General features: G+C 39.7%; 1 protein-coding gene across 2 annotated transcripts in view; it reads right to left on the bottom strand.

Annotated features, from left to right (window-relative positions):
• Positions 1 to 22,393, bottom strand: part of GRIK1 (glutamate ionotropic receptor kainate type subunit 1) — a gene marked incomplete at both ends in the record, with an annotated part of 166,081 nt that overhangs the window by 18,282 nt on the left and 125,406 nt on the right. Inside the window, 6 exons of one of the 2 annotated variants that reach the window (XM_082330683.1) lie at positions 2,428 to 2,546; positions 7,784 to 8,007; positions 8,629 to 8,832; positions 10,042 to 10,155; positions 13,174 to 13,218; positions 14,429 to 14,536. In XM_082330683.1, coding sequence (XP_082186809.1) covers positions 2,428 to 2,546; positions 7,784 to 8,007; positions 8,629 to 8,832; positions 10,042 to 10,155; positions 13,174 to 13,218; positions 14,429 to 14,536 — 814 coding nt within the window. The remainder of the gene's footprint in view (positions 1 to 2,427; positions 2,547 to 7,783; positions 8,008 to 8,628; positions 8,833 to 10,041; positions 10,156 to 13,173; positions 13,219 to 14,428; positions 14,537 to 22,393) is intronic. The other variant, XM_082330684.1, reaches the window with a different exon arrangement.

The following is a 22,393-nucleotide window of genomic DNA, read 5'->3' as shown; positions in this document are numbered from 1 at the left end:
AACAAGCAACCATGAAATCTGCCAGCGCAGCCTTACAGCAGCACAAGAGAGTAGGCAGAGAAGCCCTGTGTGCTGGTTTTGTGGGGTGAGATGCCAAACCTCCTGTGATTTCCTCTAGCAAAAAGTTGTTTTTGAAAAAGCAGCAGAATACATTCAGGTCAATTAAGCTTGAGACACCAGAGTCTATTAATTATGCAGTGAGCTACAGTTTTGCTTTTGTGAGATGCTGAGCACACTCTGCTCCCAGCTGAACCAAGTGGGCCCAGCATCTCCTTTGATCACTCCCATGATTATTTCAATGTTCACCTTTTTGAGGGCCTTGAGTCCAGCGAAAAACATTAATATATGCTCCATGCTCACTGACATTGCCTTAAGCGCTCTCCTTAATGGGATAATCCTGGTCTGACCCATCGTCTGGCTGAACTGGGGCTCTGACAGATGGCTTGCCTTTCTGAAAGTGATAGTTTCTCTGAATGGATTGGATGAAATGTGCCCTGCTTGGATGCTTTCAGAGTATGCATAACACTTTCAGGGGAAAAAGAGGGGAAGTAATGTCTAAATAAAAATGTTGCTAGCAAGACTCGGGGGCAGAGACAATACTTGCTGAAGTCTCTCTAGTGCCTTTTTATGGCAGACATGACAGCCAATCCTGATCCAGACTTTGCTCACGCTCTGTAGAAAAGAGAAAGTCTGATCATCACATTTTAAAATTTAATAACAAGTGGCTTCCAATCAAGCATAACAAGGAGCTGCTGCCAACAAGAAAGAGCATAATGCTAGATGCAGAGTTTCACAATCATTCACATCATGTTCAAACTCTTCACATTAACGATGATGCACTTACTTACAATCACACGCACCACAAGTTTGTACATGGAAACATTTGTGTTGCCTTACAAATGTTTTTTCTCTTTCTTTCTTTCTTTCTTTCTTTCTTTCTTTCTTTCTTTCTTTCTTTCTTTCTTTCTTACTTTCTTTCTTTCTTTCCTTTGTTTTGATTTTAATCTTCTTAAAAGACAAGCAGAGTCTGGTTGGGGCTGACTGTCATGTACCCAAGGTAGTGGTAACGAGCAGACACTGCATCCCACAGTTTGCTGTGGATGATGGTAAACTCCAAAAAAGGCAGTACATCGAAACACAAAATCCTGGGGCACTTTCACACACAGGGCAATCACAGTTATATACACACACCTGCCTGATACTGTAAAACCTCAGCCTGTGTTTTATTGATAAATTTGAAGGAAAACAAAATAAAAAAGCGAAACAAAACGACTCTTCCTTCATCCAACCTCCCTCAAAGTAATTTCTATGACAAAGCTCTATATCCTGTAAATACATTAGTGCACCAATAAAAACGAGTGCATCTTAGGTACAATACAAGTTATTCTCTACCATATCTAGGAAAGAATCCTCCTCATGTTTTTTAACTGCTACTCATGTCTGTTAAAGAGGGAAGAATAAACTGTACCTGGATGAATGCAGAGATGGTTTTATATTCCTTACTTAAATGTTTAGGAATTTAATACCAAGGTACTGCTGGGCTTTCCTCTGGATTGCCTTTTGATTGTTGTCGTGGGGTGGGGTTTTTTTGTTCAGCTTTGATTCAACTTGAAATATTTCTCAGAGAATATTTTCATTCTTTTCAGCGGACCCCAGTTTTGGTGAATAGTGATTTAATTGGAAACCTTAGAACATACATGCCATAAACAAATGTGTTTAGTACACATATCTGTTTGACTTCCCTTATGGAGTAAGCTTCACTGCCCTTCCTTGTCAACTGAGTAAAATGTCTGCTGTTTCCAAACTCATCAGCAACAGGGACTTGTGACTGGGTTAAGTTAATGCTTCTAGGGTTGGATGCATTTACAGAAGGATGGGACTCATACCTGCAGAAAAGCCATAAAAAAAAAGGTTTGGTTTTGGTTTTAAACAAAGTGTTTGACAAGTGCCAACAAACTTAACAACGCTTCTGAAGAAAGAGCATCTTTTTTTGTTTGGTAGTTAAAACAGTTTTTCTAGGGTAGCTAAGGCTGTTACTGTTTCTGCTGGGATGGAGCCCAACATTTTCCTGTTGCCAAACCTCTTATACCAATAAACTCAACTTCAGCATGAAGCACTTCATATCCCTCTTGCGATTTTTTTACATTTCAGCTCCCGAAACTCCCCTGTGGCTCTGTCCGCTTCCCTTTCTCTCAGATGCTTCCCCTCCTTCCTCCTGCTGCAGCCCTATTCTGGGCTTCACAGGTTCCCCTCCCCTGCCTGCTCCTGGTTGCAGTGGCACGTCATTTTCTTCCTTTCTTCTGTTGCTTAGTTTCTGAGATCAGGTTTTACAGTATATGTTGTATTTACAGAGGGTGGAGTTTACCAGCACAGAAGCCCTTGAGCAGACTGTGGGACGTGTGCGATAACGAAGTGTAACCGGTGTACCTTGCTGCATGAGAGCTCCAACTCCAAACCAGAAACTATTTAGTAAAGTAAAATTGTTTTCCACCACATCTGAGTCTGGGTTGCACGGGTGGGGGTTATACCATTCATATGGTGTAAACCTGTGGCAGTTAACAGAAACAATCTGTAAACATCAAATAGAGTACACACAGCGGCAGCAAACCTGCTGAACAACGCACAAAGTGAGGAGGTTAATGAAGGAAACAAGAAAAAGAAAACCTCAGCTGAAAGGCTGTCCGTGGGACGTCTCGCAGGTGCCTCGTGTAAGCTGTGGAGCAGCGCTGCAATGCCAGGAACCGTTTTCACAGTCCCCAGTCTAGCACAGGGCTACTCCCTTACTCCTCCGGCTCTTGGGGTAGAGCCCTCAAGGGTGAGACTGCTGCAATGCGCCACGACTTCCCTGCCCGCAGCGCTGACAGACAGACAGACATTTGTAGCGGCAGGGGGACAACTGGAAGCCATGTAGCTGCTCCTTGGTAAAGCGTTTAGAAAATAATGAAGGAGTAGCAGCCTTCTAAAGGCAACCATTGTTAGCTCTCTGTAGGCGAGACGCTGGATGCTGAATGTGCTCTCCCTGTGCGAGGCTGCCGTGGCAATGGAAGAAAAGGCTGCTGATCATTTGAAGGCATTCAGGAGCAATTGCACTGCTGAAAGCCAAAGGGCCACGCCGTCGGCATTGCAGGGGGAGAATTACACAGAGGATTGCCTTTAATGGAAGAACTCTGCTCTATTCCCCACACACTGTCCTGTAACTGCAAACTGTGCCCCTTCTGCTCTGCCCGACACTTGGCAGAGTTAGGCTAAGGACCGTTTTTCCCCAAGGTACCTTGCCTGCTGTTGCTTCCCACTGCTGCGCAGCTTGCTGCATACTTTCTCAGGAAGTTTATGAATATAGCTTTAATTACCAATGTCATGCCAATACATTTTAATTACTGTTTCAACAATGTAATTAAGCATTGAATTTATGCACAGTTGCAAGCAGAGTGCCTTGCTTAGCTGAAGTAATGAACTCTGATAGTAATGAACCCACTAACTGAAACAGCATGTAGCTTAAGATGCCATTAGCTGCACAATATTACCATTACTAGCACGATAGTGTTAAAAATTGTAACAAAAGACGCAGTTTTCAGATTCAAAATACAACAGTTCTGGATACACCAGTTAAAAGAAAAGCAATCACCAAGTTACATGCTTCAAATTTGTGCTAGAATAATGGAACCAACCGTTGTGTAGTAACAAAATTGTTCCCAACTCAGTTTGTGCACAAGTGGGGAAACACATCCTTAGAAGGAGACCCAGAATTATGACCTGTAGGTTGCCTGAGCTGCCAACTGCCAGAGAAGTGAAGAGGTCCCATGCTGAGTGTTCACCCACAGGGTCCTAGAGTGTTAACATGGGACAGCAAGGAGATGTACAAATAACTCTGCCTGACCTGACTGGGAAGCCCAAGGCTGGGATCTTGCATCATTTCAGACAACAGCCATGTTCAGTAGGTTGGACACAAATGTCTCCGTCACAGAAAGAATGAAAAGGCAGTTGCTAGAAAGTGGCAATGAAACGCTGGCAGCAAAACTCTTTCTGCCAGACTGGAAAGATTTTTATAGTGCTGAGTATATATTTTAATGTGGCACTAGGATATATATTTCTTTTTCACCTTGAAACAAAAGCTGATTTTCTTTTTGTGTTTCTATCACTGCCCTGAGCTCTAAAAAGAGGCTGGCTTACAATTCTGCTCTATTTCACTGCTCAGACCTCCTGTTTTCCTGGCTATTTTCCCCTGTTTTTCTCCCTCCTTGGACCTTCAGCAGCAGCTATGCTGAAGTTTCTGATAAAGATAAGATCTCAAGGTCTCATAAGTACCTTTTTATTAGAGGGTCTGTGTGACTTTCACCACTGATGGTTACCACAGCTACCTATCTCTACCGTCGTTGATGTCAACAGCACAGCTGATACCGCATTAGCAGTAAAGGGAAATTTTGGCAGAAAACGCCTTGTTCATTCACTGCCAGTGTACTTAGGAAAAGAGCTTTGTCAGTCTGTAACCCTTCACAGCGATAAAAACTTCAGTGTTTGAGTTTAAAAATTAATATAACAATGACAGGGCTACACAAGGCTCAAAGACAATTGAGAAATTATTCAGCTGCTGAAAAGTCTGAAGAAATAATAGGAAGATTATCCCAGTCTATGAAAATTATTCCCAAGTATTTGTCTTCCATGAACCAATGTCAAAATACTGTTAACCATTTAATTTACTGTGGCAGTGTTAAGGGGTGGATGCTTCCTGAGGTTCTTAAACCCAATCTAATCCATATTTGCTTAAACACTTGGCAAATCTTACAGAAATCTTGACATATTTGGAGATGTGAACAGGTCTAGATATGTACTGTAAGAATGGCTTAACTTCTTGGAGTAATTTAAAATTTATAAAGTCTAAAGTAAACTAAGATGACATGTGAACAGAGTTTTGTGTACTTCAGCCTATATAGTCGCAATCTAATTAGGCACTGGTTTTAGGCATCAGTTCAAAAAAAAATTTATGTCAGAAAAAAATTAAACATTCAGAAAATTATATTAACTGTTCCACTGAACTAGTGTGGTTTTTTTCCTCTTTTTCTAAAATAGGTAGGTTGGAGAATGATATGCAAACTTGATATATTTGTTACAAGTCATGTTTTGTGCTGTGTGTTATGAATGTGTGTGGGTCTATACCTCTAATGACATTTAAGCCTTTTAGCTAATTTTAGCCACATCTGACAAATAGGTAGAGCCCTTAGAGGTTAGCATGCTCCTGCAAGTATTGTGAAACATTGCAGTAGTAGCCCCACTAGGAGAGAAGCTGCAGGATGAGTTCACAACTCATTACGTATCAGCTAATCCACATGGGAAAGATCGCCTATAAATCCTTCAGCTGCAGGGAAAGCAAACACACAGACAAACAAACTTCAACTGGCGATCACAATCCAGCATGAGACACAAATCTGTAGGGAAATCAGGCTTCATTAGTTACACTGCTCCTGGAACTACTGTTGTTTAGAAAGATTTCAGAAACAAACAGTTACACAGGGCGAACCTATGGATTTACCCAAAGGCTACACTGTGATTTGGAGCAATATTTAACATCCAAGAAAGAAAAGCAAACAGGATTCACAGCTGATGATTTGTGAGCACTGTGCGTTTCCCTTTGGTTTGCTCCTGGCTGCGCGTCTGCACGTAGGCAGCTCTGCGAGCAGAGGACCCTGATGCTTATTTATTCTTGCAAACTTGATGCTGTTATTTTAAAAAATAGAAGCACTGAGGATAACTCGGGCTTTGTTTTCCCTTCCGCCTGTTCTGTGGTGGAGAGGACTGTGGGATGTTTTTAGTCTTGGCACACAACTACAGAAAAGTCAATCATCATCTGCCACAGTTGAGCAGATTTAATATTAGTCATGAATGAGATCATGATTTGCGTACAGTAAGAGTTATTATTTATGGTACAGTGAGCCACTGCAAGAGCTTGTGGGAAGCCATGACTAATTGCATACAGTCCCATAGCTGCCAGGAATGGATCAACTCTTTCTTTTACCTAGGGCCAACACTAATAAGTTAACCCATGACCTTTCCTCCTCTAATTCCCTCCTCCTTCTTCACATTCTCAGCAATTTAAAGGAAAAAAGCAAATCCCACAAATTTCTGTACTTTGGTACCAGTATAGAAACATGCAAACAAGCAAAGTATTCACATAGGTTGTCCACCTGGAACAAGGGTTGTTCCAAGGCCAATCACTCTCAGCAGAACTGCTTGTGTGAATAAAGGTTTTGCAGAGCTCTGCCGCTTGATTAAAAGAAAACTGAATTGGAGGAAAAGCAGCAAGAGCTTAATTTGACCTGGCTCACACAGAAGTGGAAGTCAGGCACAACGTGCTGTGTTATCAGAATTAATGATTCAGATTACAATTATTTTATGACCTTTGAATGAGGTATATGTATGTATACATGGGACTATATACATTATTGCTGACTTCTTAAAGTTGAATGCCATCATTTGTAATAAAAACTGCAGCATTTCTGTTACTTTTGCTGTGATGTGAATGTGTGGACTTCCAATGATACATCACTTCAGTTCTTATATTTCATAGTATAAATGTTTTCTCGGACTATTTTCCATATACTTTATTAATGTGGAATATATTGTTGTATATGCAAAACAATACATAAGAGAAGTGGGGAAAGGCTTAATTAGGGTAATCTCAGTAAAAAGAACCAAAGCATGAGTCTCTGTGAAATACTAATAAAAATATTTATGTTTTAAATTATAAAAAAGAAAAAATGAAGGATAGGATGAGATCAAATAAACAGAGTTGGAAATGAAATTCCAAGGCTATTATCTGAAGAAAAGGACAATATCTATGCCAGTTTGGAGCCCAGGTTTAGTCAGGAGTACAGAAAAAATATGCCTCAAATGACCAATTTCCTCTGACAAGTTTCTAAGTTCATTTTCTTTCATGCTTGGTTTGCTCTTGTTCAAAGCCCTACAGCAACTGACTCCCAGACTGTGGTCCATGGTCTCTGAGGCCACGATAAGTAGCTTGTATCCAGTTTGTGAAACCATATCAGCTGTCTAGAGTTTTAAAGGTAAAGTTCAATGATAAGGGTATAGAGTGCTCTGCTAGCCCTCTGGAGATGTGACTGTGGTCCACTGGTCCAGAAACTTTGTGGCACACCTGCCTTTGAGAACACGATGAGCTTTGGCCTCATTTGGAAAAGCGGTGTGTACGTGCTTATTTCCTGCTGGTTTTGAATAGGGACATCACTGGAGCCTGCCACTGACAGGCAGGGTGCACCTCAGGACAGAGCTGGGAGAGAGCCTTGGGTATACATCACCTTGCAGATTGTCCCATCAGGTTCCCAGTCACATTATCTTGTATTTTCAAGGGGAAATCAGCTGAGCTAATTAACATCCCTCAAAAAAAATACATTCACATCCTCTTTCTTACCTTTTAACTGTATGCACTGTTAGTGGAAAAGAGAAGTGCTTACATGCAAGCAATATAAACCGCTTTTCAACATGCAGTCTGCTGAGGTGTTGTTTACTGACAAAGAAAGGCTGACACATTTCATCGGATATTTCTCCCCATTCAGCCCTTAAGGAAAGTAAAATCTCATCACATTGCAATATATAAAAGTGATAGCAGTGTTGATGTGAAAATGCCAAGAGACTTTCTAGAACATTATGTTTTAGGACTGGATAAAACCTTTAGGATGGTATTATACTATATCTACTTTGCAGAGCCCATGCAACACCTATGGGAGGAGAGGTAGTTAATGTGGATGCATCTAAAACTATGTCTTCAACTTACCTTGCAATGACAAAGAGGACACAACTGACTCCAAGGCAGGCTAGGAGAACATACATCCAAATATCAGGAGACAGAGGGTTTAAAAAGGAGAAAACACCCGGGTTTGTCCCATTGGGCTTCCGGTACAAGATACTGATTCCCAGCGTCATGAAGGGCTTGGAAAAATCAATTACTTTCTCTCTTACATAGGTAATAGTGAGAGGAGCAACAGCCAGATCAGCTTTCTGAAAACACAAATGGGAAAATATTCTTCTTTATGTTCAGCAAACACACTACTATTCCTTTCATTTTTTCCCCCAAGTATTAAAAACTAAACCAAATTTGACTATAAATCTGAAGTGTGCAATAAAATTTAACATTGCTAGGGTATTCTTTGGTACATAATAACCTGTTTCCTCTTTTTGCAGATAGAGGGATATTTGTGACTTCCATGTGAGTAGGAAAGGTATGACCAGGGACATGGGGCTCAGTCCTGTGCAACAGGACAGACTGCGAGCAAGGACTGCCAGAGCATCTGGGAAGGGACTAAGTCCACAGATCAGAGGCTGCTGCAGGGTGGAAGTAAGCTGGAAGCTCAGCCTTCGCTGTTGGAGTTTGTAGCCAAGGGGTGGGCAGGACCCATGCTAGCTCAGTGCCCACTGCCCCACCGCAGATGGAGGTGTCCCCCAACACCCACGGACTGTTGATTCAGATGTACTGACATGACTTCCTACTCTGACAAATGGCAATAAAGACAGACCAGTGGCTCTAAAAAATTAAAACTAAAGCAAACATTTCATTTGGGCTGGCTTCATATAAAATACCACAGGTGAAAGGAGAATAAAGAGAGAAGGATTCAATCTTACATGATCTATGAGTTCTTTGACCATCCCATTCCACTCTCCTTTGTCATTCTGGGCTCCATATTTACCATCAGAAACTAGTTTGACCTCATAGATGAAGCCTAAAATATTTGACAGCTCCTTTAGTAAGTCCAGGCAATAACCCTCAAATCTGTCATTTCCATACAAGGGCTTGTCAGACTTCTTGTACATAACATAGGGATCTTCCTGTAGAAAAAGACAGTAGACATGTAGCAATACAAATGAGGTTTGTTTCGGATTATGTTTCTCTAAATTATGTTAATATTTTATAAATGGATTGCAGTTAGATGAAAACCAGTAATTTACTGTGTCCATTAAAAGCTGTTTTAGGTGTGTTAATAAATTGACTGAATCAATTAGTAATAAGCATAAGGGCCCTAATTTTCAGTGGAACAGACCATTCATAGCTCCCAGGAGCTTTACTTAAAGTAGTGCTTAGCAGCTCCAAAATCAGACCCTAAATCTGTATTCTACCTTGTCCCACCCTAAGCGGCAGGAAGGGATATTGAAGAGGAGAGACGCCTAAATAACAGAAAAAGAATCATAAGGGGAACCTAAACTTTTATATTCTGAGAGAAATAAATCTTTATTAGAAAAAAGCTTCAAATGTACAAAATAGCTGTGAGTTGAGCAGGTATTCACATGAGAGAATAGAGAACAGCATAGGTAGATTGCAAAGTACCTTGTTGCTTTTCTTTTTAAAGGATTTTGGGTAGAACAAGATCTGGGCAAGCAGGTTTCTGCAGTTTAATGTGGCAAGACCTCTGGCAATAGAAAAGGAGTGTAGAGGGAGCCTTTGAGCTCTTTCCCTCCTCCTGAGGAATTAGGCAGAATAATTGAAAAAAGTGGCACTACTGAACAGGGAGAAAGCATGAGGCAGAACAACTTGTGAATACCCAGTTTCATATTTTCCATTTATGATAGTAAGAACATACCTCAATCTGTCTATCCACTGTTTGCTACTTTCTTTCAGTCCTCTTCATCTCATTTTCAGTAAAAAGGAAGGCTGTATAAACACTGACTACAAAGCTGAGTATTTGTGTGTGTTAATTCTTCTGGGAAGAAAAGTATGCAGGGTTCATCTCTGAAACATTGAAGCAAGCTAAACAATTTTGGAGGCAGAGGTTCCCTAGAGTCTTTCATTGGCAGTGGGGTATTTTTGAATCAATCATCTTGTGGACAGACAAATTTGTATGTCGATTCTGAGTCTAAATCAACAAATTTGCTTGAAAACAGGCTAGTTTAACAAAACATTGTTTAGTACGGTGGGAAACAGCCATGGAGCGCAGGGCAGAGGTGGCAAAGGCAACCACGGAAAGCCCTGCAACCCACTGTCAGCAATGCCTGTGTCCTACAGAGCAGCTGGTGGTGTCACCTCTGCCCAGCGAGACTTACCAAAATGGTGGTGACGATAAGTGTCCGGTTAGCCAAGGAATCCGTGATGTTGGTCGACTGGCCCTTGTTGCTGTCCGTCATGTTAAGGCCACTGTATGAGTTCCAAACCCCAATCTGCACAGAAGAGAGTGGGTGAGCAGCTGCCCGGCCATAGCGAGCCGAAACATTTCCCTAAACGCTCACCGCCTAGGAAGAGTGCACTGGCTCTAGTCACCACAGAAAGAGACACCAGCAGTACGAAATGCTAGAGAAGGGAAACAGCTTTAGGTGTGAGTAAGGCAGCAACATCAAATGGCTGATTTAGAAAACACAGGGAACATACTGCCCTTTCAAAAGCAGGTAGAAATGAATAAGCTGTAAGAGTATACGGCATGTCAATACAGTGGCGTATGAGCCAATTTGCTACAAAAGTGGAACATGTTGACTTTGTTTCCTGCTAAAAAATGTCAAATGTCTATTTTTATGATTTTTTTAAACTTTTGTAAATGGTAGAGTTGAAATACATGGCAAGACCTCTCTCTTCCGATACAACAGATTAAAAGCTTGAATAAATATGTTAAAGCAGACTGATGGATGCACTGGCCTGTTGCTTCTGCTGTGCCTTCAGCAGGTTTAGCAAAGATTATTCTGTCATTTCTTGACTACTATATATGACAGAGCTAGCAAGGTGATACCATTCACCCAACCGATCAGTATTTGCTCAGTAAATATAAGTGGCCAAAGGCAAATTCCTTTCCAGCCCCAGAGATAGTGAAGAATTGCAGTATTTAATGCCCAATCCAAAGACTCAAGGGAAAGATCTTCATGATTTCAGTGGATTTGGATTTACAGCTTGTGAGGGCAGAAATTTTAACCATGTTGATGTATTCAGATAAATATTTACTTAACATAAGCGCAGTCTGAAAGCATCTTCAGGTTTTATGCCTTTGGATTTACATACACAGCGTGGCTGAGGGCTGATGTGAGAAAACTCCAGGCAAGAGCCTGGCTCAGGCAGTTTGTTTTGTATTGAACATTTGTGGAGAGCACCAGACAGACAGCTTGGGGGTCTGACATCGGCCATCCACAGAGCCCTTCGCATCACTGTGCTGCTCTGCTAGCATGTTTCTGTTTCAGCTCTACCCAGGAGGGATCCGTTTTCAGATCCTCTCTGCTGGGATTGCCAGCAAAGCTGCCAAGTAAGTCTAACACAAAACCCACTGACTTCTCCTGTGTACTGAAGGTCTCTATCTGCCATCAGATGCTCAGTCATTTCAGACCCAGGCTGGACTCTTTTTCTTTGGTTGTTAAGTGAGGCAGAGATGGTGCTGCCTTTGTAGCAAACCCAACAGATTAGTTTGTGCTTGTTGAGTGTGGGTTTGGGGTAATAACTGTATAATTTCAAACAAACTTTGTGTTTGTGTCCCTGGGTGCCATTGCTTTCGCCTTTCACAAAATTTTTTTCAAAGTACACTTAATGGGAATAGTCATGCCATTTTTTTAAAATTATTTTTTCAAGCGTTTATCAGTCATTCCCTTTGTTTCCAAAACTTGATCGGGTTGGGAAACTGATCTGGAAAGTACACACGAAATAAAATGTTGGATATTATGATAGCCTGTGCCAGGAATATAGTAAATAACCAGTGTCCTTGAATTTGTACCAAGGTGGCTGAGCTAATCAAAAAGCCGTTCTGCTCGTTGTTACTGACTTGATATGCTTTTATCGGCTGGCAGCAGGGAAGAGGAGAACAACCATGAAGAACATGGAGCGACACAGTCACAGTGCATACAAAATACACCAGGAGACCATTCTATGTCTGGATAAAAGAATGACACTGCAGGTCAACCTTGATTAGAGCGATGGAGGAGGTCGGAGGGGCACTGGAAGAATGATGCCAAGGTAGTACATCACTATGGTGAATCTGGGGGATTTATTGCAGTTTAGTGACAAGTTTGAGAGGTGTCATATGCCCTTCTCAGAAAGCCTGTGCTCTGAACCAATTGTAATTTGGTTTAAATCAATTCAGCGTAACATGAAATGCTTAGAGTCAAAAGCGAGATTGGTTCAATAGCGTTCTGCATGTCAGGTAGGATGATCTATTCACCAGTAATGAGGGAAATGGGGGCCTTTGTGTCTTAGCCTGATTCACTGAAGATTAAAACAAGGTTATTAAGCATGTGCTTTATAAGAACACGAAAAGAGTGCTATAGGATGTTTTGCACTGGTCTACTCTGTAGCATTAAAATCTCTCTCAAAACAACACAAAACCAAAACCTTTTTCAACTGTGTATGTGGAAGGGGTGGGAAAAAATAAGATCTGTGTGAAATAATACACACAAAATATAGTTCTAAGTGTTATAAGAAATTTCTATCTCGTGACTCCAGAACACTTTAAACATGGCAAATGCAGTTGTTACCTTCCCCTTACAGAATGGCAACCGTGGGTTGTACCTCCAGAGCGGAGCAGCACATGGGGCTGGTCTCTGACTCCCACTTTGGTGCCTTATCCACCAGGCAGAGGCACCTCACATTAAAAGAGGGCTGAGATTCCTGGGGTAATTTAGATCTTTTATAAACAAGCTTAGTTCCAATTTCTGTGTGTTAGTGAATGACAGCATCCACTTAATCATCTATATTATTTTCTGTAAGGAGCTAATAACACTCTCATCAAAATTTTGAGTCAACAATGCTTGAACATTGCCTGCACAGTACGCATTTTGTGGGAGGCAAAAAAACCCCCAACCCTGTACTTTAAAACAGTCCTTGCTGCTGATGCTAATACACATTTGAAATGGTGCAAATTTACCACTCATGGTGAAACTTAGGTGAATCAGGAATGATAACAGCTGAGGAAAGGACCACTTTTGCTGCAGCCAGGAGCCTCTACTCTAAAAGGACAAAAGCACAGCTCCCATGAAATAAAATAATAATTAAAAAAAAAAATTTGTAAAAGCTGAATCCTGACAAGATATTTTTTCTAGTTGGAATTACAGTGTCTCAACTCAGGACAAAACTTGTTCTGCTGGAAAAATTCATACTCTTGGATAGACTGTTGTCTCTAAACTGCAATATGAGAGTCACTATCAAAACCCAAAGGATGAGTCTGAAGACCCAGCCCAGAGGTTTTTTGCATCACCCATCTGTGTACAAACCTTCTTCCACACTTTATATAAATGATTAGAAACCTCGCCAGCAGCCTTGGTACAGAGAAAAATAAACAGAGTGCTTCATTAAAAATGAAGAGAACCAGTCTGCAGAGCTGTGTGGGAGCAATTACATTTAAAGTCTCAATTAACCCATCAGCAATTATCATTCAGAGTCAAGCCAGTGTACGCAGAACAAGGGACAACGTTGTCTCCAGCTGATGTGAGCTGGTGGTGTTACCTGTGTTAGGGGTTTTTGGACATCCACAGCAGCCACCTCCTAGGCAGTGGTGGAAGGAGCCCTGCAGTGCCTATTGGGAGTCCACGTTTGCTGGCTGAGGGTTGGGGCAAGGCCATCCCGCCACCCTCCAGGACCCCCCCAAGTCCCCCTCAGTCTCCAGCATGGGCCCCAGCTGGGGGTGGCAGGGTTCGGATGCCAGCAGCAGTGCCATTCGGCTAGTGTGAAACATGGCCAAAAGTGTCCTTGGCTTTGGGCTCCTTCCTATGGTCTCTGCAAGTCAAGGAGCTCTCCCTGCCTTACACCTCTGCTTCTTCAGGACAAGTGAAGTTTACCAAGTGGTAAAGCAAGGAAAACAAGAACTTTTAACATGGATTTTTTTTTTTAAGAGGCATGCTTCCCTGAGTGTTCTAAAGGAATGGGAATTTTATTTGTCTTTTGTTTGAATGCAGAACCAGTTTCTGAAATTATATCACGCAGAACTTTCTGTTTTCAAAGATGCTGCAACTCACTCAGTCCCCTGTAGTCTCACCATTTCAGCACAGTTTATGATAATCTGTTAGTGATGTTAGGGAAAAAGAACCGATCTAATCTCAAAAACATGAAGAATTTTTAGCATCTCAACTCTTGCTGAGGTTATTATTCAAGCACCTTTTTTTCTCTCTCTCTCATGTCACATTTATTAAAAGCAGTACATGTAAAATAAGTCTAGGTTTTATCTATATATGTGAATTTACCACAGCAAGTTACAGATGCAAGAACTGAAGATAAAGTGCACTTAAAATAATTATTTCCATTCAGATAATTATTGCCAGTCCCAAATTCCTATCCCATACCTCAAAATGCAAGGTATGCGCTATAAAATAATAAAACAATCTTAGTAGCTCTGTTTTAACTTTGACTTAAATAATCTTGAGAAGAGTGGGTTTTACCCCAAGCACAGGAGATTCAACCTGAGGAGAATGGACTTTCCCATGCCCCTGTCAAATTAGCTTTTTGTCATTGTTTTACAAAAGATCTGGTTACCTTTTCTGTTCCTTCCTCCTTGAGGCTAATAATGTCCAAATCAAAATCTTTCCTTAAGCCGTCCGTTTTGTTGAAGGTTATGCGCCCTGTCAGACCATCCCACCGTGCCTGTGTGAACACAAAAACACTCTTCCCTGTAATGATTAGTAGGAACTGAAGCCAGAACAAATACTGCATTTTAACTTAACAGTAGCACTGAATCACTTCCAAATAGTTTTTTAAGCTTATGTGGCTTTTTTACTTCGATAAAAAACACTTTCTTCAACTTTTTTGTTATTTAGTTTCCCTTCAATATGCTTTGTATTTTACAATCAGGCACAAGTTTGTGACAGTTGTATATATTGATTTACATATGTCTAGTACTGTATATAAAAAGATACACTGAAGAAAGAGAGAATAAAATATGTGTTATGCATTCCCAAAGGGCAGTTTTGCACTGCACAAGCATTCACTAAATTAAAAAAGGAGCCTGTGTTGTCCAAGCTTTGGGTCTGAACCTTGGAGTAAAATGCACCAGCCTCACTGGAGTGATCCTCTTTACCCCAGCCCAGGACCTTTTAAGTTCTCCATGACGAATGGGTTACAAATGGCAGTCGGTGCTGAATGGGAGTCCCCGGAAGGTCCTTAATGAAGGAAGGTAGCTAACCATCCCAAATCACCAGAGCTTTCTCAGCCCTTCAGTTGTGCATTTCCTAGTCTCGTGTGATAGATACTGCCTCTGCTACTCAGGGCCCAGAAATCCAGATTTTTCCTGAAAGAGATAAACGGAAGAAGGGCTTTTGTCATTCTTGCTTGATTTCTTGGACAGGTTGTGGTTAAATGTCCCCTACCAGCATTGGACTCTTAATGTCCTGGACTTTGCTGAATTGTTTCACTAATCCCTACTCAGTTTGTATCCCAAGGAAGAAGACACAAGTTCCCAAGTAAGCAAATGAGGTGTATCATTCCTAATAGGCGCACTGCCACTGCCTGTGCTCACAGGTGTTGATGGCACGATGATGATGGCTCTAAAAGCAGGCTTTCAGAAAAGTTCACCCAGTCACAGATACCTAATAAAAACTTTGTAGTGTAAGGTACACACAAGTCTTACATACGTGTTTGATGTATGGCATATGTGTTGCATATGATCGGTTTTGGTCCAGGCAGTATTTTACTGTTCTATTATAATTAAGCGAAATCACATTTTCCTTGTTTTAAATATTAACATCAGGATTAAGTTAAAGTGGTGGACTTTGTATATCAGTCTGTATAGCCATGATGATTCCCTGTGCTGGGGAACACTTCTTCAGTGCAGTGGGATCAACGTCCAGAACTAACATCCTCTGCAATTTAAGTTTTCTGTGTCTTGTAAGCTTCCCAGCAAGCTCACTTTCCTTTATATGAGATCTGTCTCTCATATAGCCCCCATTTTTTCCCCAAAGCTGAAGCTTATCTAGAAAAGAAAGTATATTTGATGGATTTCAAACTGCAGATGATTTTTATAATTTATTTTTGGGAGATCCCACATTAGATTAGATTAAATTCTTCAAAGATACAAGAAAGGCTGATGATAAATGATGGCACAGTTTCTTCATTGTGTCAGCCATATAGTTCCTAAATTACAAGTTTTCCTACTGCGCGTTGTTATTTGCTTCATTTAATTTGTTGTAGACGGATGACATAAGGAAAGCTGCATTAAAAATCAGCAGACTTACAGAATGGTGTCTCCCCTTCCTGTTAAATCCAAATTCTAGCTCTGAATCTGCAAGATTTAATCTCAGATGCTGGAGTGTTATCACCATGTGTCTCAGACAAATCTGATGCATCTAGAATTTTGTGGAAATATAGCAGGATTTTGAAGTATGCTTAAGTAAAATAAGAATAGAAAAACACAAATGCAAGAAACTTGCTATGAGACTTTCCATCTTAATCGCATGGGAACCTATGAAAATCGCAGCTGTAAACAATGAAACACTTGTGGTTTTGTATGCTGATGTAATTAAGATAGCAGGAGGCGACACATATGAACGCATTGCATTATATAATATCTCTTTTCCAGTCTGTCTTTTTATTACTCTGACATGACCCCCATCTCTTATTCATAAAGATGGAACATTCTTTAAAATATGATCTTTAGAGATCAATTCCTCCTCAGAGGGCAATTTGATTCTGTGAAATGCTCACATTTATTGATTACACATCAGATGCTCAGCTTCTCTGCTAACGTGAATCTTGAATAAAGGAAGCAATATGTTATTTTTGGAAAAGGTATCAGGTGCCTACATCTCCATTCTTGTAAAAAAGATTTATATGGTGAAATGCTAGCTCGCTTTTGAAAATAGGCAGTGGTGCTTCTACCCCCACACTAAAAAAAATGGAAGGAAAGGATGTTATAAGCTGCATAGGTGTATGCTTAAATTTCAAGGTAGCAGAGAAGTGCATATAGCCTTTGTCTAACTTAAGTCCCACTTAGGCCGTCAAATAATGACCCAAATGTGAGTTGAATTATAAACAGAAGTCAGGGAGTGTTAACTCAGAAGAGTTAAACTTAAATGTTGAAGATTTTTTTTGATCCTAATTGTGAGGCACATTTGAATTCTAAATTTAATTTCTGATTTTCATTTTATTTACTTTATTTATGCCAAATAAAAATAAACTTTTGGGTTTGAGTCCAGAGAGCATAATTTTATTTCTGACTTCAAGACAGTTGTGGCACCTGTGTGTGCAGCACACCTAGACAGACAGGTGATGTTTCTATCACGAGCAGAAACTAAAGTTATCCTTAAGAAACAAAGGGATGGATGAGCTAGGAACCTACGGTCCATCCCTGGCCTTCTGAAGTCAACGGTAAAACTTCCAAGCTTTTAATACGATTTGATTCCTAAAGCACAACTGCCTGCTGCATGCAAAGAAAGTGAAATGTATCATTGCTCCGAAATCATAGCTGTATACCACCACTTCTAGATGCCTGTCTGGTAGACCATGGATGCGAGTGCCTATTAGGCGCCATGTTCAGGCAAACAGAATAGGCAGCAGTCACACAGTTCTCAAATGCAATTAATGAGCAGAAATGAAGCAGAACTTTCTGAATAGTCAGAAACTGCACAACTGTTTAACACAGCAATGAGATTCCATGCTTTTGTACGCAAGTTTTATAGCAATTTTAATGTTTCTAGTGACACTCTGTGTTAAATGTTACAGGATATAATAAAAGTTGAATTGCAACCTAATCATGTAATTCATCAAAAGAAATTGCTTTTTTGCACTCTGTCCTTGCTTTAATATTAGAGGAACTAAGGGCAGAATTTGAAACTCTTAGGGAGAGAATGTGTTTTCGATTTTGTTTGTATAATTTTGAGTAGAGCTTGCAGCTTAATTAAAAAATGTGGTTTCCAGTGGCTTCTGTTTGTAATGTCCTTTGCTTGTCTTAGATCTCATTTATGCAAGGTTGCAGGCTGCCTCTGACAACAGAACCGTGAGGAAACGCTGTTCTTTTGGGAGTTTGGTTTGCAGCAGTAGTGCAATGTAGTATTCGTCTGAGGTTCAAAATAAGGTCTCACATTCTTCAATACCATGTTTTATCGGATAATTATTATTCCTATTTCCAAGTTGTAAACATTTGATAACTTTCTCCTGTTTATTAAACAAAATGGGGAATTAATCCAATATGTTGGTTTCAACTGCTAATTGAGAAGCAAACCATACAGGACCAGCAGCTACTCAGACCCTTTCTTACTAAGCATTGAAAAGGTAGTAGATAGAACAGATTACAGGTAAGTCTTCAGTCATCTCTGAAGGCTGTCAGGTACCTGACATGGCAAAAATATCCAAAGCAACCTAATGAAAACTGTGAAACTTTCTATTTTTACTAAAAAATTACGATTGTGGGTAAACTACAATGAAATCTGGGGTTAAATATTCAAATTACAATATTGGTTTCCCTATAAATATATTGATGGAAAATTATAACAACTGGAAAATGAAGCTGACTCAGCTTCTAAGAGCAAACATTCCCGAAGCTTGCTATTAATTCACGCTACTATCATACAGTCTTTATAGCAATTTCCACTTCATCATCTTGAATCAATGACCATAGCAGCCTTAGTTTCAGCCAAAGCCAATCAGCAGTTCAGTCACAGAATCAATTAGTTCAGCTGCTACCAGACTTACTAAGGTAAAACAACAGGTACATTTCATATTCTGTTTCTTTTGCCTCTACTAGACCTCACCTATATTTCCAGATTTGCATTACCAAGATAAAACTAGATCAAGAAATCATAATGCACAGTGTATATAATGCATTGACTGAGTAAATATTCAGCTTTGTGTTATAGCCTCAACGGGATATAGCCAATTTTGTAGATACCGTATTGCACTACTGCACACAAAATTGTCTCTCTTTCTCAGAAATATTGATTGTGTTTTTATTATGAATTTGTTTTTTCTTACTCAATGTAAGTTTATCCAAATATTTTAGTTAACCATTTATCTGCCTATGGTGTATTTTGTCTTTCTGAGTCCAGTGTTACAGTGACAGATACTGGATAGTTATGTTTCCAATCAGAAAACTAAATTTTTCAAGGTCCTTTTTAAAGTGTTCAAAGCACCCTGGCAATACAAAAATGTAGAGGCATAATCTTATTTTAACTTTTTAAACTATTATGTTTAATAATGTTTCATAATGTGCATTTCTGCTCTTCTATTAATATTCCACTTATTCTAATAATCTGTGAAATAAAAGTTTTTCTGAACCTGTTCTTTAAACTTCCACTTGTAATAAATCAAGCAATCTCTTTAGAGTTTCAAAGTCAAGTTTCAACCTTTTATTGTTCCCTCTGTTCAAAAAATAAGACCCCCCATTTTGAACGTATGTCCAGAGCTAACGTTAGCAGAAATCTGAGACACAAATATGCACCGCCAAATGCAAATAAAACTTTGACTATATCACATACAAATATGTGTACCTATTAAATCTGCTTTAAATGGTATAAGCTGTCATAACTCCTAACAAATTTTCAAAATATATAGACGAAAGGACTTGATAAAACTTCTGAATGAAAAGCCAAGAAGAAAAGCTATTTGAGCACAGTATTGTGGCAGGAAAGGAACTGGTCTGTTGTTCAGCTCCAAAAGCCTGCACAGTACCAGGTTCAAGCCTGACTTTGTGCAAGATATTCAGACACTTTGCATCTGCCACTGAAGCCTGAATTATTGTTTAATATGAAAGTATGGTAAATTGATGACAAAAAACATCTTATGTGAAGACCATTCTTGAATATAACTGCAATGCTAAATAACAGTCGTCTTCATTCAAAAGTCTTAAAAATGCATCTGGGCACATAAAAGGAACCCTACTGCAATTGGCTTGAGAAATTCCCAAAGTAGACAATGGGCCATATTGAGTTATTTATTTTGTAAAACAGTCTCTGTATTCTTTATTTCTCTCTTTCTTTTATTTTTTCTTTCTCTTGCTGTTTATGAACATTTTGAAACCTTATCCTAAAGGCATGCAATCAGCAGAGTTTTTCTACAGATTTAACAGGAGCTTGGAACAGAAATTGGTTAGCTGGACTCTTCAGTATGGGAGAAGCACATTCAGGTGGTGCTTGAGGACATGGTTTAGTGGTGGACTTGGCAGTGATACGTTAACGGTTGGACTTGATGATCGTAAGGATCTTTTCCAATCTTAACAATTCTATGATTCTATGATTCTATGCTAGAGTGAAGTCTAATCAAAGATAAGAATATTTTCCTGTCTACTCAGTTTTGTCAATGGGATTATCCTGACCTTTGGCAGGTTGCTTTCCCAAGCATGTTAAATGTAACCTAGAAAGGCAAGTAATTGAACTGATTTTTTTTTCTTTTTTTTTTTTTTTTTTATGATGGCTATACAGGCCAAGTATATTTGTATTTTTAATTCTTGGTGTTATAATCTGTTTATTTATTATCAGAAGTTACTAGGCAAAACTGAACACCAGTTATTGATTTAATGTACATTTCTAATTAACCACAGTTGTGAAGTAAAAGGTATTAACTTACACTGCCATCATGCCATTGTTTTTCTTTCTTTTTTTAATGATGAATGAAACAATACAAAAAAATTATTGGCAGTCATCTGACCTGGAATTCAGGAAGCATTAGTATTCAGCTCCCCAAACTATGCTTGCTCATTTACCATTGCACAGTGGCAGAGACATACTAACATCATAGTCTTTTTGGACCTATATATCCTCTAAAATTAATGCATTATATGTTTGAACTGAGATTAGGAAATTCATTCTGCTTCTGTGCTGGTCTACCAAAATGAACAACTTACTTGAAAGGAAACCAGTCTTGTCCTGAAGACAGGCTTTACTTCATCATTTCCTTTAACCACCATCTCACTAGAACATTTTACTTCAGCTAAACATTAGCAACCCAGAGTGAACGACAGCAAAGCAACCTCCGCAAGTGCTAGCGTCTCCATGCCACTTCAGGTATGGCATCATTCAGCTTTTACTTTTTTTTTTTTTTTTGTACTTTTTTTTCAGTACATATGGGGATCTCAAACAGCATATCAGGTGTACCAGAGTGACAGACCTGTTCTGTTTAGTCAGCATTGCCTGCTTATAAAGAAGGTGAACATCTACTTTAGCTTTAAACTGATAATCCAAAATTTCTGATGAGGGCTGTGGTGCTACCTGACATCCAAATGCAGAGGTGGGCGATGATGTCTCCTCCATTGGGTCTTAGACTTATTAACAAAGCAGAACTCTGATGGTTACAGAATTATTGACAATGATTAATGCACATAAACAGAGGACATCGATTGTGTTGTTTGGTGGCAAGGGACAAGACAGTGAGCAAGCTCTTTTTCTCATTTTTTTTTTCCCACTCCAAACTTTTGCTTCTTGACTACAAAAATCAGATATCTGAAAAATTTATAAAACATAGGCGTACCTAAACCTACTGTGGCCACATGCTCAGAATACCACAGATCACTTTTCTACAACAAAATCTTCCGACACCATAAATAACAATACCACTATATACTAACCAAAATGGTAATGACCAAGGAAAAGTTTAGTCTAATTTTCCTTTGGGTTTCTTTCCTTTTGGAAGAGAAAGCTCCTGCTTTATTAGAATTGCAGAGACAGTTGATAGATTTAAGTGACAGTGATATTGCTTCTAGTTACAGTGGAAACCATGTGCTTTGAGCCACACATCAACTTATCAGCTCTTACAATTAATCCTCTTATTAAAAGAGATCCTCAAGGATTATGGAATATAGTGAGTGAGTGTATGACTTTTCCATTATCCTGGTCCAAATCTAGCATAACAGATGTAATAAAAAGCATTTCAGCATTCACCATTACAGGGTTTTATCTACCCCACTGAAAACCTTGATGCTTCATAGTCTCTTTACTCGGAAGAGGTCCAGGACTGGAACAGTCCCAGGCTTTTACTAAGCAGCACTGGAATGGAAAAGCGGAGGTGTGGGGGGAGGCTTGTTCTTAGGAAGGGGCTCAGGCAGCTGTTATCAGACTGAGCACACTCCTGCCTTGAAACAAGAGAGAAGAATGGTGGGTAAATAGAGAAGGGGGATTTCTTAGGAAAGCCACAGGCTGTTCTGTGAGCCACTCAAGAGCACTCATTTCCAGAGCAGTGGTTGAGCTTAATGACATTCAGGGGTAGTCATATGAAAGGTTTTTGGTGTGACAAATTTGACAAATGAGCCCTGAATACTTGAGGGTGACGGCTTAGGTGGATTCATTTCAGAGCATATGTTTGAAAAGCTTTTGAGTTCCTTTAAAGCTTATATCTACCAGTTTGATTTATATCAATACCAGAGATGAGGGAATGGGAGTGAAGAATCAGAAGGGAAGGTCAAACTTTGCAAGTTATTCTTCCTAGTAAGAGCTGGGTCTGTCTTACTATGCATCAACATGACTGTCACTGATGTGTCTGAGTGGGATTACTGTTGACTATGAACTTGGAAACTATAAC

The sequence above is a fragment of the Platalea leucorodia genome (assembly GCF_965183815.1).
Source record: "Platalea leucorodia genome assembly, chromosome: 2".
Taxonomy (NCBI): domain Eukaryota; kingdom Metazoa; phylum Chordata; class Aves; order Pelecaniformes; family Threskiornithidae; genus Platalea; species Platalea leucorodia.
This window is presented reverse-complemented; position numbering and strand designations above follow the sequence as displayed.